This window comes from Halichoeres trimaculatus, unplaced genomic scaffold (assembly GCF_033239565.1).
Source record: "Halichoeres trimaculatus isolate MK-OKI-2021-1 unplaced genomic scaffold, fHalTri1.1 fHalTri1_scaffold_14, whole genome shotgun sequence".
NCBI lineage: Eukaryota > Metazoa > Chordata > Actinopteri > Labriformes > Labridae > Halichoeres > Halichoeres trimaculatus.
In genome coordinates this window covers 31,047,369-31,060,798 of record NW_027437192.1, presented here as the reverse complement: position 1 = coordinate 31,060,798, position 13,430 = coordinate 31,047,369, and the positions used below count along the sequence as shown (strand labels likewise).

Here is a 13,430-nt window from a genome sequence, read left to right as displayed (position 1 = left end):
CATTTTTTTCTTTTTGCTTTATTTTAGAGTTTTTTAAAGCCAAATTGGTTTGCATTTTAAAAGACTTTAGTTTTGTTGCATGTCTGTGATGCTTTTTTTAATTTAAAAAAATTAAACAACTGAATGAACATCCTCCAAGACTGCTGATTCCATCATTTTTGCTAACGGTTGTGGTGACGTCTCACTGAACTCCATCTGGGCTGTGCATTGGCCACTTTAATAAAGCTGAAGCTCTGTACATTCTGCAGATACTAAACAACTCTTACAGCTGACGTCTTTAGACGAATGGACTTATCACGAGTTCATAAGGCACATTAGACAAGATAAGAGTTGTTAAATGGTGCATAAAAATAGCTCAGAATGCCAGATAAGAAAAAAAGGGGCTAAAAATATTGTTTGATACGGTGATCGATAGGTGTTAAATGATTTGTAAAAGCAACAACATTAAGCGATGATTGATATAGCTCTAATACTAATGTTATGTCATGACTGATTCATACAGCTAAATATAAGATCACACATTACTGGTTATTACAGAAATATAAGTACTATGATACTTAGTATGAAGTGAGACCTGTACGAAGATGCATTATTTATAGCTGAAGCTAAAAAAGAAAACAACCATTTATTTACTTATAAACAGCTTTTTCTGTGTCTGTTGGGATAACTGTGTTGTAGGGCTGAACAATTAATCAAATTTAAACTGACATCGTCATCGCAATCCATACGTTAACGTATTTCAATGGCTGAGCAAAAAAAATTGTTTATATTTATGTTTCTTCTTCGTTTGTGTTTTTTTACGGATGAAAGATCAATTAGATTTGTATAAATTTGATAAATCTTTTTCATTTTACAAAAAAGTGCACTTCACATGTTTACGTATTCAAGTGGTTGAGCTAGAGATTTGGTCTTATTTACATTTCTGCATTTTATTTTGTGTGAGATTCATAGACAAGATAATTCACAATTATTTTTTATATATATTTTATATATTATTTTTATGTTCATATCAGGCCTGTTGTTCTGTAGTGCTCTGTTCATTTCTCTGATTTTATTTAAGGTAATTAATGATAATTTTATTATGTGTCTACAAGGCTTGAAGTTAAATCAATCAGTCAATATTCTGCTGTGGTTTTAATAGTTGAATAAAAATATGTAACTCGGATCAGTTATTGCATCAGTTTATCTCATTCCATCTTAAAATGTGGGCCTGGCCTACAGGAAAGAATTTTTTATTTGTTGACAGGATCTTTTGTCGTGTTGGTCATACTAAAGAATGGGTTATTGTTGTGTTTAGTGAATAATCTAGAAGATAATTATGCCCCCCAAAAATTGTATGCTAAATCGCAATTAAGCAATTAGATTATATTTCCAGAATTGTTCAGCCCTACTGTGTTGTGGCTTTTGCAAATCGTCTGACACCTACTGGCCTGTGTAGTTTGAGGTCAAAGTGACCCGAATCTGAAAACAATCCTGATCAAATCCAGATCCTGATCCCGCCATAAAAACATTCTGACATATTTTCTCCATATTGCCCCCTAATGGAGAACATGTTGCTTGGTCAAAAGCAGAGTTTGCTGAGAGACAGGTGAGACAGGTGAGCTTTGCTTTCAGTCTGTGATTATGGAATGAGAGTTTATGGACTCATAAAAATAAAGTGTTTCACCTGCAAGAGAGCTCGGAGTATGATGCTACAGGAACGTCCATTTCATACCTTGATATTTGAGTTCACAATGTCTTAGAATCTGGGTTCATTTGAGGAGATCCACACGCCTTCATGTATCAAAACAAACTTCTGTGATGTAAAAAAGAGCCTTTGGATTTCTTTGTTTTTATGTCTCTAAAAATAAACCCTGATCTTGGAGAGACTTCCTGAACAAATAGATGAAAGAGCAAAACACCAAATAAAGACTCAAAAGAAGTCTTTAAACATTTACTGAAGGCCACTTCTGGCTCATGCTGGAAGTGTTTTGTTTTGATTAAGGAGGCTTTTTTGGTTTCACCATCAAGATACAACTGGAATACAGAAAAGGGTTGTTTCTGAGACTTTAGCCTCAGTGTTTTAGTCGCTTGATGTGAAAACAGGATATTCAGAGATAATGTGTCTGTTTTCCTGCAGTCGGTGATGTAAATATAAATGTTAATATCAGCTGACAGGGTGAGATGTCAGAGGATGCAGGGATTGAAAACATGGCTGTGCATTTGTTAAAGCTGCCCTGTGTGTAAATATCAGAGCCATCAGCAGAACTCACCGGGCGCCGCTTCAGGCTGATCAAATTCAATGTGTACGCCAAAACGCACAATTCAGCACTTTACAGGCTGCTGCCTCGACCAGATCTGAGGGAATAATAAATCCACAACAAACGTCTTACGAAGATTTAATGTACATTTATTCTTAACACGTGGAACATATAGTATAAAGATTTCATACTGAATAAATGATATTCATTAAGCCAAAAAAGGAAAAAAGAGGAATTTACATCAAGTTTTAGCTACATCATCTGAAATACAAATATGCAGAATCCGCATCACTGGGAAAAAAAAACAAAATAAACAAAATAAACAAAATTAAATCGGTTTCTTCATCAAGATCTAGTTTGTCATTTATGAAGGAGCTCAAATGGAACCGCAGACATGATTTTTGTTATACTCTCTACACCCAGACCGGAGACAAACTGAAACTTGAAGTTGTGTTTGTTGGGGGTGGCGTTGGACAGCAGCTAAACCCCCCCACCTCCCTCTCTCTGAGCGCGATACGAGCAGGGTGAGGCGCCTAAAGTAACGGAGAGGGATCAAGTAATCACATGGCGTACTTGATGCGGGGACACTTGTAATTGTCAAAGATTAAAAACGGTGAGGAGCAACAGAAGTAAGAGAGAGAAGTGTAATGTACATCATATTTACACTGCAGCTTGGACTGCATCTAGAGTTGAGGACCAGTCCTAAAGAGGTGACTTTTTAATATAAGGGTCAAGTCATACAATCAAGGGACAAAGAGAAGAGGTCGGGGTGTTGTAGGTTCACCATACTTTGGGGGGAAAGCCGTTTTCTCTCTCGACGTTAACTAAAACTGTTTTAAAAACTACAGTTTGCTGCCAAGCCAGCGTATCTCAGTGTGAAACAGTATTATTACAGTATGTTTACAGTTTTTAAGGTGTACAGTACAGAAAAAAGTCCTACAATCTACTGCACAGGCCTCCCATGACAGATGTCTGTTCACAGCCAATAATGTGGTTCCTGTGGGGCTGAGTATATAGCATCCAAAGTTACAGCAATTATACCACACCACAGTCTGTGAGTCTATGTAGCCTCCAAACATGAACCATAATGTCGTTTAGTCCGTGCCCTCGTCCCCCTGCCGAACCCTCCGGGGGAGAAAGCAAGCACATGTATCCCCCAAACTCACTGTAAACGAGACAGCAACTTTGGTTACAGTTTCTTCTTTTTTTTTTCTGGAGATTTTTCTTTTCATTAAAAAACAAGTCCTTTCCGCAGGGCAGCGCACTCTGTCCTATGCCTGGGTCCCGATCTGCTCTTCTTTGTCAGTATCTCTCTATTTCAGACGCGTTAATCCACAGCTACTTCATGATATTCCTTCCTTTAGTGAGAAGCAGGGGTAGAAAGACAGTGGAATCCGAGGTGATTTTGCATAAATTAAAAAAAAAAAAAAAAAGGACAGTCAGTTTTGCTCTTTCACTCACACCCACAGACGCACACATTCAGAAAGAAAAAGGAGGGAGGGGGCGTGACCGGGAGCGGGAAGAGGCAGAGCTGAAACCTCCCCACGGCTGTCATGACTGGCCGATCAGAAAGAGTACGTCACAGATCACTTGGGACACCAGGGAGTTCATAAGAGGGGACACCGAGATGTCCAGTAGCCGCGACTCGTACAAAGTGAACTCTGAGTGGTTTTCCTCCACCTTAGCCAGGGCGTGCAGGGCCCGGGCCGCCCGCCGCATCATGTCCACGCTGGTGGGCTCAAAGTGAGGCCCGCCCTGCATTTGAAGCAGGGAGCTCTGGCTCTGCTGGTACTGTGTGGCAGCAAGGCTGTCCTCCAGGAAGCCCAGCAGGTTACCCACGCTGCCTTTCTGCACTGCGATGGCCCGTGCTGCTAAGCTGTCACCCTGCGCCAAGTTAGCCAACAGGACAACAGCCATTTCCCGGCAAACGGCCACCTTCCGTTCACCGACCAGGCGCACCAACGAGCCGTACAGCTTCTCCAAGCGGCTGAACGGTGGCGTCGCAAGAATGAGGTCGACGTTGTTGTCCTGGATGCTGAGCTTGCTGAGGGTCTCAAGGACCAGTCTCTGAGGGGAAAGTGAGCCATGAGGCCCCAGCGTGGGGAAGGGGTCCAGGGCCTCGGCTGAGGGGCAGACGGCCCAGTGGAGCAGGCCGTCCAGAAGGGGCAGGCATATACTCTCAGGGTAAATAGAAAGGTCCAGCTGGCCTGAGATGTTGGCCAGAGTCACCAGGCAGTTCTCCCGTAACACCTCGAGGCAGTCCCACCACCACTCGTCTCTTTCACAGCTCACGCCTTCGTCCTCCTCTTCCTCCTTCTCGTAAGTGACGGGCGCCTGTTTGCGTTCAGGGTGCCTGTGATGGAGCAGCACCAGGCGGCCCAGCAGCAGCAGGAGGCCCGGGTGTTTGGACATCTCCAGGTCGTTTCCGGGGACGAAGGAGAGGCTGCGTACAATGTTTGACACGCAGATACAGCGCCGAGCCAGTGAGTCCTGCCAGTCCGACAGAGTGCTGAGCGGCGTCTCGTCCTTGCTGTGAGGCTCGTCCTCCAGGATCTTGATGTTGCGTCGGCTCTGGAGATCTGGGCTGATGCTGAACAGGTACTTGCCGTTCTCCTTCTGCTCTTCCACGCCTCCACGAACAACCTCCTCAGTTACAGACCCTGGACGAGCGGACAGCACGTCATCGATGGTGGCAGTGACCGGGGCCCCGATGGGGAGAGGCGGAGGAGGAGTCTTCTCCACTGGAGACTTCTGAGGTTCAGAGGACTGGGGCTGTGGCTGCTGAGGTTTCTCCTCCCCGTTGGACTTGGATTTCTCAGAGTTCTCTGCGGGGGTCTCAGTCACCTGGGCCTTCTTGCGGCCCTCAGACGTTGTTGGCATGTGTTTCCGCTGCTTCAGGACTTCCACCCGGCTCTCAAAGTGGGTCTGGATGTGTTCAGTGGTGTCACCGCCGCCGATGCTCCAGTGTATCAGGCCGCTGTCAAAGCTCTGCCGCTGCCCGAGCTTGGACGAGTGGTTCACCAGGAAAGGGTTCTTCTTCCTCACCACCTTGATGGGGAGTTTGTCAAACTTGCTGGCTTGCCTGGGCTTCTCAGAGAGGAGGCTGGGGTCCTGTGAGAACCCTGAGGTAGAGGTGCTGGGCTCCTTGATAGAAGACTCCCTTTCCTTCTCCTCTTCCTCATCCTCTGAAGACTTGGGTTTCTGAGAGCTCTCGTCTTCCTGCTTAACCTGGACCAGTGGGAGGGTGTCAGGGTTACTCTTTGATTCCTCTGCCTCCTCTTCTTCTTCGTCGTCTTCTTCCAGATCCATGCCATCGCCCTCAGGCATGGGGATGTCATCGTCAGAGTCCTCTGCTGCGTTGGGATCTATGAGCGTGCGTTGGCCGTGGTCTCCTACTTCGTACTCCTTTAGGATGCCAAAGATCTCAATAAGGCAGCGTCTGAAGTACTCCACCACCAGCTCCAGGAACCCCGGCAGCTGAGGAAACCAAAGAAGAATGTCACCAAACAACACAATAACACGTAAGATTAGTTTTTTATTTTGTTCCTGGATCCTCTGCAGATGTTGGCTCAGTGTATCTTACCTGACACAAGTTAAAGGTAGTGATGCTGCTGTCATCGTACAGTAAGATGTTAACGGTGTCCAAGGCCCAGGTGCTCTCAGCTAGTAACCCTGACTTTAACGACATCATCACTCTCCAAGCCTCAGGAGTGCCTGAGAGAAGAGATCACAGAGTTAGGATGAGTTCTCCAAAAAGACCTCTCACCTGGACCAGTAAAATCATGAATGCTCAAAGATAAAAAGCTTTGTACCAATGTCCTTCATGGTGAGTCGTCTGCGGGGCTTGAGGAGAGGTTGGGAGGCCTCCACAGAGCCTGGAGGGAAGGCCACGTCTCGCCTTATCATGGGCTGCTGCACAGGGGCCTGGCCGATGTGGGAGGCTGGTACAGGGGGTCCAGCTTTCTGCACCTTGATGCCTGGATGCATGTAAGGGGACTTACTGGGTGATGTTCTGCTCTCCATGGGCCGAGGCATGGGTGCTGGACTCGACACCTGAGGAATGTGGTTCTGGGAAGTCTGGTAGGTGGATGGAAGGGGTCTGGTCATGGGAGGTCCAGAACCCCCGGGGCCAAACGGCGGCTGCCGCTGGTTGACGTGGCCAGGCCACTGCCCCTCATGGTTCATACGTTGATCTGACGACATCATCTCCTCTGAGCGGTTCATGCCATGGTACCCGGGGCCCTGACCTGGTCCAGGAGGCCCCTGTCTGTTTGGGTAGTTAGGAAAGCCCATCTCATTGCGGCCCTGCCACATTGGTCCCTGGGGACCATCTGGACCTGAAGGCATGGAGCTTGCCATCATCTGAGGGGGCATTGACTGAGAGTTGGGGCCTGCAGACGATGGTCCTCGGTCCCGACCAAAGGGGAAGGGGAACTGGTTCTGTGGGCCTGGTGGTCTGCGATCCCCTCCAGGGTATGCGTTATACTGGTTGTACATCTCCTGCTGGCCCTGGGGCCCTGAGGCCTGGGGTCCCGGCGGTTGCTGACCACTGTATGGGACGTTGTACATTTCTCCCTCATGGCGCTTGGCTGGAGGACCGTACCCTCCTTCTACAGGACGCTTGTAGTTCTGTCAGAAGAAGACACCCAGCGTCAAAACAACTGATTAAAAATCACCCAGATCAAACACGTGCACCTATTCCCCAAGGTGTCAGCATGGCTCAGGAGGTTTATATCTCAATAATTCAAGAATGAGAAAACACCTTTGCACAGGAAAATGTTTCAAAAATAAAAAACACAGCTGCATGAAGAGAACTGCAAATGCTGAACAAAATGTTCTCACCGGCTGCTGCTGAGGATACATTCCTGGCTGTTGATTCGAGTACGGGCCACCAGGGGGAGCCCCTTGGCCAGGGAACTGATTAGTATAGGACTCATGCCTGAGAACAATAACAAACATTCACACAATTACATTAAATTCACTACATGTTCAGGAAAATCCACGATTTCTAAAACAATGACCCTGAAGAAAAGCCTTGTCCCACTCAAACAGCTCAGAGTGGTACTGACCGTTGCTGTGGTGGAGGGCGGCTCGGTGAGTACATCCCTGTGTCGGCTCCAGAAGGCATCATGTTGGGCTGAGGGGCTCCTGGTCCCATACCGCCATCAGGGCCCATCCCAGGTTCCTGTCTGTTAACACATAGAGAAACAAACGAGTTTGAACTGGTCTGACTTTGACTGGGTCTAAGAAAGGACTATCATCTTGCTTTTATGATCCTGGTACTTTTGACAGCAGTCTATCTACATCTCTGTGATAACGTTGTGTATCTCAAGCATTGTATACATTTGTCCCCTCAAACCTCATTATTACTGAGCAGTCTGCTTACCTTCTGTCATATACATAAGGGTACTGTTGCCTCTGGCCCATCTGCATGTTGCCCATTGGACCCGGGGGTCCTCTGTTGTACTGCTCTCCCATCCCGCTGTTGGGGCCCGGTTGCATGAACTGCTCTCCAGCTTCAAAACCAAACACATGACCATTAGACTCAGCTTGAAAAAACTATCAGATTGTTCAAAGAGCTGTTTCTTTTTTATCATTTACCTTTCCTCATACCACCAAAGGGGTCTTTATTGGACTCATAGGGAGCCATCCGACCCATCATCTCTGGACCGCCCATCCCAGGCTGGTAGCCCTGTGAGTTGGGGGTCATGGCATTTCTTCTGGAGAAAGCTGGGTCTCCACCGTCAGCGAAAGGATCTTGCAGATTGACACTACTCCTGTGGAAAAGAAAAGCCTGCTTAGCCTGCCCATCATGTCTTCATTTATTCATCTCCTTGATTTCACCTTTTACCATGGATGGAAATCACAAACCAAGCCAAGGTTTTAATGAAAATACAAAATTCCATCCTAAATGGGAGCAACTAGAAATGAGGGCTGAAACGGCTGTTTTATATTGAGGGGTGCCCGTGCTGATTGCTAATACTAGCATCTGAGCACAGAGTTTCATGATGGGGTCTTATCAGGCTCAACTGCTTCCAAAGCTGATGTACATACATAATCTGTTATCCTCAAAGAGTAAAGACAGGCAGACTTCTAAGGTTCCCATCCTTTATGCAAACTCCACATCACTTAATTTCTTTGGTTTAAGGTAGACAGCGGACTATCTGGATTAACTAGTGTTTCTCTGGAATGAAGACTCCATTTCCCATGAGCACTTGTACCACTCTCAAGGATTTGGCTCTTGTCAAGGCATTGCATATTGTTTGAAAAACGGAACAATCTAATTTCAAACTCAGTTTGTAGTTTAGTGTCCAGAAGGTGAGCAGACTATCTGTTTGGTGTTTCTCACAGCCCAGTGCAATGAGGAATTCTAAATTCCGTGAATCAATCTGATCTGACCAGGAAGAACTGGCATTTAGAAATCACTTGTTTTGGCGTTGATAATCTCATTTTAAATTTTGGATTACCATCAAGCACCGAGAAGTGACTTTTTTAAGATCACCAAAGCCTGTTTCTACCAATTCAACTTGTACCAAACTGTACTACTAGATCACTTGGTGGGAACAAGGCTTTAGAAACTGGGGTGGGAGTTTACAGTAATCCCTGTACTCAATTACTCAAAATACCTGAGGAACTGATACTCAAGTACTCGCAGATGAATTATTTTTAACCTTAAAACAAAAAAGGGCACAGACATCCTGGTACATTATCACAGAATTCACATCCATCTTTTCCTCTCTAGCTGTTGTTCTCCATGGTGGTGGCTTATAACCCAGCCTGACAAACACCATCAGCCCTTTAGAGCCTTCTCCCTCCACAAAACATAATGGGAGCACATCTTCAGTTACTATTTTGGTAATTAGAAGGCTAATCTCCTCTTTTAACGGGGCTGGCAAATTATCTGTTTTTCTGTCTCTGCTGTTTTCTCGTGCTCCATTCACATGAAGTTAAGCATCATTTCTATAGTATATTTTCTTGACTTACATGTCTCAGGTGTAGCAGACGGTTCAGTATTTGTTGTGCTTTTGCTGTAGCTGGCTTACAGCTTTTTTTTTTTTTTTTTTTTGGCTGTAATCTGGCTCGGTGTGTACTAAATGTTTGTTTCCTGTTAAATATTTTCTTACCTAGCATATTCAGTTAGAAAAAAAAACAGACAAAATGGGTCAGGTTTAACGCTGTACAAGTTCAAGTTTTAGCTACTTGCCCATCCCTACGCAGAAAGTCCTCACTGTCCCTTTAAGAATGTCAATCACTAAGCTGAACTCAAAAACTGCAGTTTCCATTGCCTGATCAAGTGGGAACCTCTGGTCTGAAATATTAACTTCTATGAAGATTTGGAAGCAGTCTTGATGAGTGAATCTTTGTTTCTCTATCTCCAACTCTTTAGAAAAGTCGAAAGTTGCACAACTTTGGTTTCTGGCTCTTATTACAAAGCTAAAAAAAACCACAATTCAGATTGTTTTGATGCTTTCTTGGTTTGGTACTCCTCTTTAACACTTGTTAGCCAGCTGGTTGTTTGTATGTTTACATTAAACTGCATTCACATGGATTCAGGCAGATGGTGGACAGACAACACCTCGGGAAGAGCAAAGAGAAAACAAAAACATCGTCTGACTGAATGGCATTACTGCAAAACAAAACACACACACACACACTCACAGGACCATATGCTGCAGTGGTGGTGTTGGTATTGTTTACAAGGAGAAGAATAAATTTTATATAAAAAATATTTGGTCTTTCATTTCATGTGATAATTTGTGCGTAGGACACAACTTTTAAAAAGCAGCTTCCTCTTTGTCTTTGAGACATATGGAGTGGATTTTAATTAAGGATATGTGGAGTTTGTCTGTTGCTGTGTTGGTTATCCTGATCTCTAGTCCCTCACCTGCTGTCAGCCAATAGATGATATTCAATTTCCAGAACACATGAACACAGCACCAACATGTCCCACTCTCACATAGCCAAAGCCACACTTTTTTATTTACGTTTCCTGCCTGAGGGATTAAGTTTCAGAGACAGGGATCTCTTTAACCCTGTTTCCACAAAGCGGTCCAGTATGGATCAGTACAGTTTGGTACGGATTGGAACAGTAGAACCTGATCTTGTTTGGTTTCCACAGCCAACTGAGCCCATCTTTATTACCGCTGTCACAGGAGGATATCGCATCAAACAACGGCCTGCAGTGTTTCTAGCTCTACCTGGGGTTGGATCGGTAAGTCTGGCACCCCAACAGATGGGTACCAAAAAGTGGGGCGGTACTTGGGGACCTGTCCTGGTTTTGGTCGAAGGAAACGCCACATACGCCAAATGTGTGCCGTGACAAAGTGAAGTGAACCAATGGTGGAAACTGTTTTTTTAATTACACTGCTACAACTCCTGAGAGAAACAGCATCATGAATTCAGACTCTACCTGACGCCAGGCATTGGAGGCATTTGCGTGTGCGGCGTGGAAGCTGGCGTTGGGGGCTTCAGGTCTCCTCCCTCTGCCATGGAACTACTGGTGGACTGAGGAGTCTGAGGTCCCTGCAGAGATCCAGAACCAGCTGCAAAACAAAGACACACATGGTGAGTATATCTCCTCAGGTTTGACTCCAGGAGTAAAAGTCGATGTTTGATTGTGAAGCGGGAGAGTTTTGTGGTGAGGCTGAGCACAGCTGGGTGCCGGGGGACTTTCAGGAACACACGCTGCTCTCGGCGATCCTAAATCCCATTAAGAAATTCCTGAGCAGCACACACAGGAACACATTTTCCCGTTTTGTGTCAAGCTGACTCGATTTTTGAGTGCACAGCCAGCAAAAAAAGAAAACGGTGAATCATCCGACTCGTCACAGCACGCCAATCCCCCACCCCTTCATCTCCCGACTGTCACCCTCCTCTTCACCCGCTGCTGGTCGTCTGGAGTCACCGGGAAACAATGATCTAAACACTGACTGTGACAGATTACAGCCTGACCTGCTGAGACAAGAGCCGGCGAGATGTGTGCACGAGTGATTGTTTGTGTTGTGTGTGTGAGTGTGTGTATGTGTGTGTGAGTGTGTGCGTGTGTGTTTGTTAGAGAGCAGCAGTCGTCCTTAACTTTGGTTCAGGGCTTCTCACTATTAGCACGCCAGTCTGATGACTCACAGGTTCCCATTCATTAAACTGGCACACACACACACTTACACACACAACAGCAGGGTCACTGGCAGGTCACAGTTATTCACATTTTCTCACATCACCCTCTCGCCTCTCTCTCTCTCTCTCACACACACACACACACACACACACACATTATCTGACTCCACCTCCCCCCCTCCTCCTCCTCCTCCCTCTGGGCAGGGATTTCCCTCCACTGAAGATGAAGGGAGGAAAGGGGAGGGGGGGGGATCTCGTGAGGATGGAAAAAAAAAAAGCATGGTAGAAACAGAGTCAGACTTTTACACACACACACACACACACACACACACACACACACACACACACACACACACACTGAAGCCTCTCCCCCCCATTCATCATTTCTGGCTCAGCACTAATCTCCAGGGAGTGTTGCCTTGCCTCTGTAGCCCTGGGCCAGGCACCAGGCTGCGAGGACACACCACTGACGGGGCATCACTATCGCCAAATCACCTCCGCCCCCCACCCCCCCTCACCCTTCCTTCGCACTAACTAGAGGGCTAATGCCAGCTGACAAGCACCCTGATGTCTCCTGTAACAACAGCCCGGCGCTGACTCACTGCCCCGTGTCTGACGGCCTGGGTCTCAGCCAGACTGGAGCAACACGTGGTCCTGCTCCTGGTGTGTCTGCTCCTGGCAGCTAAAGCCAGAGTCCCTCCAAAACAAACAGCTTCCAGGCGACGCGTCGTCCTGAGATCACCCCCCCCTCCGTCTCTGAACCTCTGACTGGCTGCCAGTTCACACACTGACTTTTACCCAACATTCAGAGTCCATTGGAAGATTTGGCATGCTGTCGTTCACACAGAAACCCACCGCGGGGAGTCTGTCGTCATGCTGCGTGCAAATGCCAAAGCGTTCCCTGGAGAGATGTGTTTGTGGATCCGTCCAGAGGAGGGTCCTGTGCACATCTGTGACTTATAGCTCCATCATTTACAGCTCCTCCAATATACGCCAAAATAACACTGATTTATGAAGGGACCACAGCGCCGCACAGGAGATAACAGTTTTAAGATTGTCTTTTAACTCAGCAATTAATAGGGTTCAATAAAATATGGTGGTTTATGAGACAGGTGGGGCAGAGAGTACGGTGGCTGAGAAGTGCAAACCAAAACCAAAATTATAACGTTTGAAATTCTTTAACAAGAGCTGAGACAAATTTACAAAGTCAAAGTTTTGATGGAAGGGGAGACGCTGAATGTGACCTGGACGTGATTTTACCTGAGGGGTCAGTTCGTGTTGAGGAAAGACATTGCGGCGTAAGATTTACAGAGTTTATAAGAGTTTAAAAAAAGTTTATGGTGAGTGTGTTATGCTTTGTCCGTTCTGTGGAACCCACGTAAGCCAAAAAAAAAAAAAAAAAAAAAACGCACAATTTTGCTGCAACAGATAATTTCTTTTTTCTACTTTTTTTTTTTTTTGCCTCAAAATCAAAAATACCAAATATTCAAAAACTTTTTTCCTTCTAACTCTTTAAATGATCACTTGATTACATGATGTCACTGTTTTTATTTTGGAAAAAAAAACACAAAAGCATAAATGAGTTAGTTTTTATGTCATAAATATTGGAGGGCGAGGATTTTCTTTTACATCAGGCTTAAACATACATAAGAGTTTTTTTTAATTAATTTGATGCATTGTTTTTTCTGCAGTATCATATTCTTAACTTACAACCCTTTCAGGTAAACAGACAAAAATGTTCTCTACAAAAAAAATGCTTTAAAAACATAACATAAACATTTTGCCTCTTTTTTTTCCTTGGATCTTTTGACCAACTGCAGTCTTATTCAAAAACACCGGACATTGAATTATTTTTGTTATAAACACCAGTTATTAGTGGAGTAGCACGACCAAAATTACAGCCAAAAATTCAGCCAAAATGACCTGAAAGGACAAAAATGTCCCCGAGTATCTCTAAGGGTTGGATGATGTGTGTTAAGCAGGACCAGGTATGATGGGTTGTTTCACAAAAGGTTTGCATTTTCAGGCTGTTTCAATGTATTTGTTTCCTTCAAGTGGTTTAAAGACTACAGAGAG

The 13,430-nt window shown here is 45.3% G+C and overlaps 1 protein-coding gene across 1 annotated transcript in view; it reads right to left on the bottom strand.

Moving 5' to 3' along the window:
* Nucleotides 1-2,405: 2,405 nt before the first annotated feature.
* Nucleotides 2,406-13,430, bottom strand: part of arid1ab (AT-rich interactive domain 1Ab) — a 95,435-nt gene continuing 84,410 nt past the window's right edge. Inside the window, exons 13-20 of the mRNA XM_074686186.1 lie at nucleotides 10,651-10,783; nucleotides 7,842-8,017; nucleotides 7,627-7,756; nucleotides 7,310-7,429; nucleotides 7,083-7,179; nucleotides 6,053-6,869; nucleotides 5,824-5,954; nucleotides 2,406-5,717 (exon numbers count right to left, since the gene is read on the bottom strand). Coding sequence (XP_074542287.1) covers nucleotides 3,792-5,717; nucleotides 5,824-5,954; nucleotides 6,053-6,869; nucleotides 7,083-7,179; nucleotides 7,310-7,429; nucleotides 7,627-7,756; nucleotides 7,842-8,017; nucleotides 10,651-10,783 — 3,530 coding nt within the window. The 3' untranslated portion in view covers nucleotides 2,406-3,791. The remainder of the gene's footprint in view (nucleotides 5,718-5,823; nucleotides 5,955-6,052; nucleotides 6,870-7,082; nucleotides 7,180-7,309; nucleotides 7,430-7,626; nucleotides 7,757-7,841; nucleotides 8,018-10,650; nucleotides 10,784-13,430) is intronic.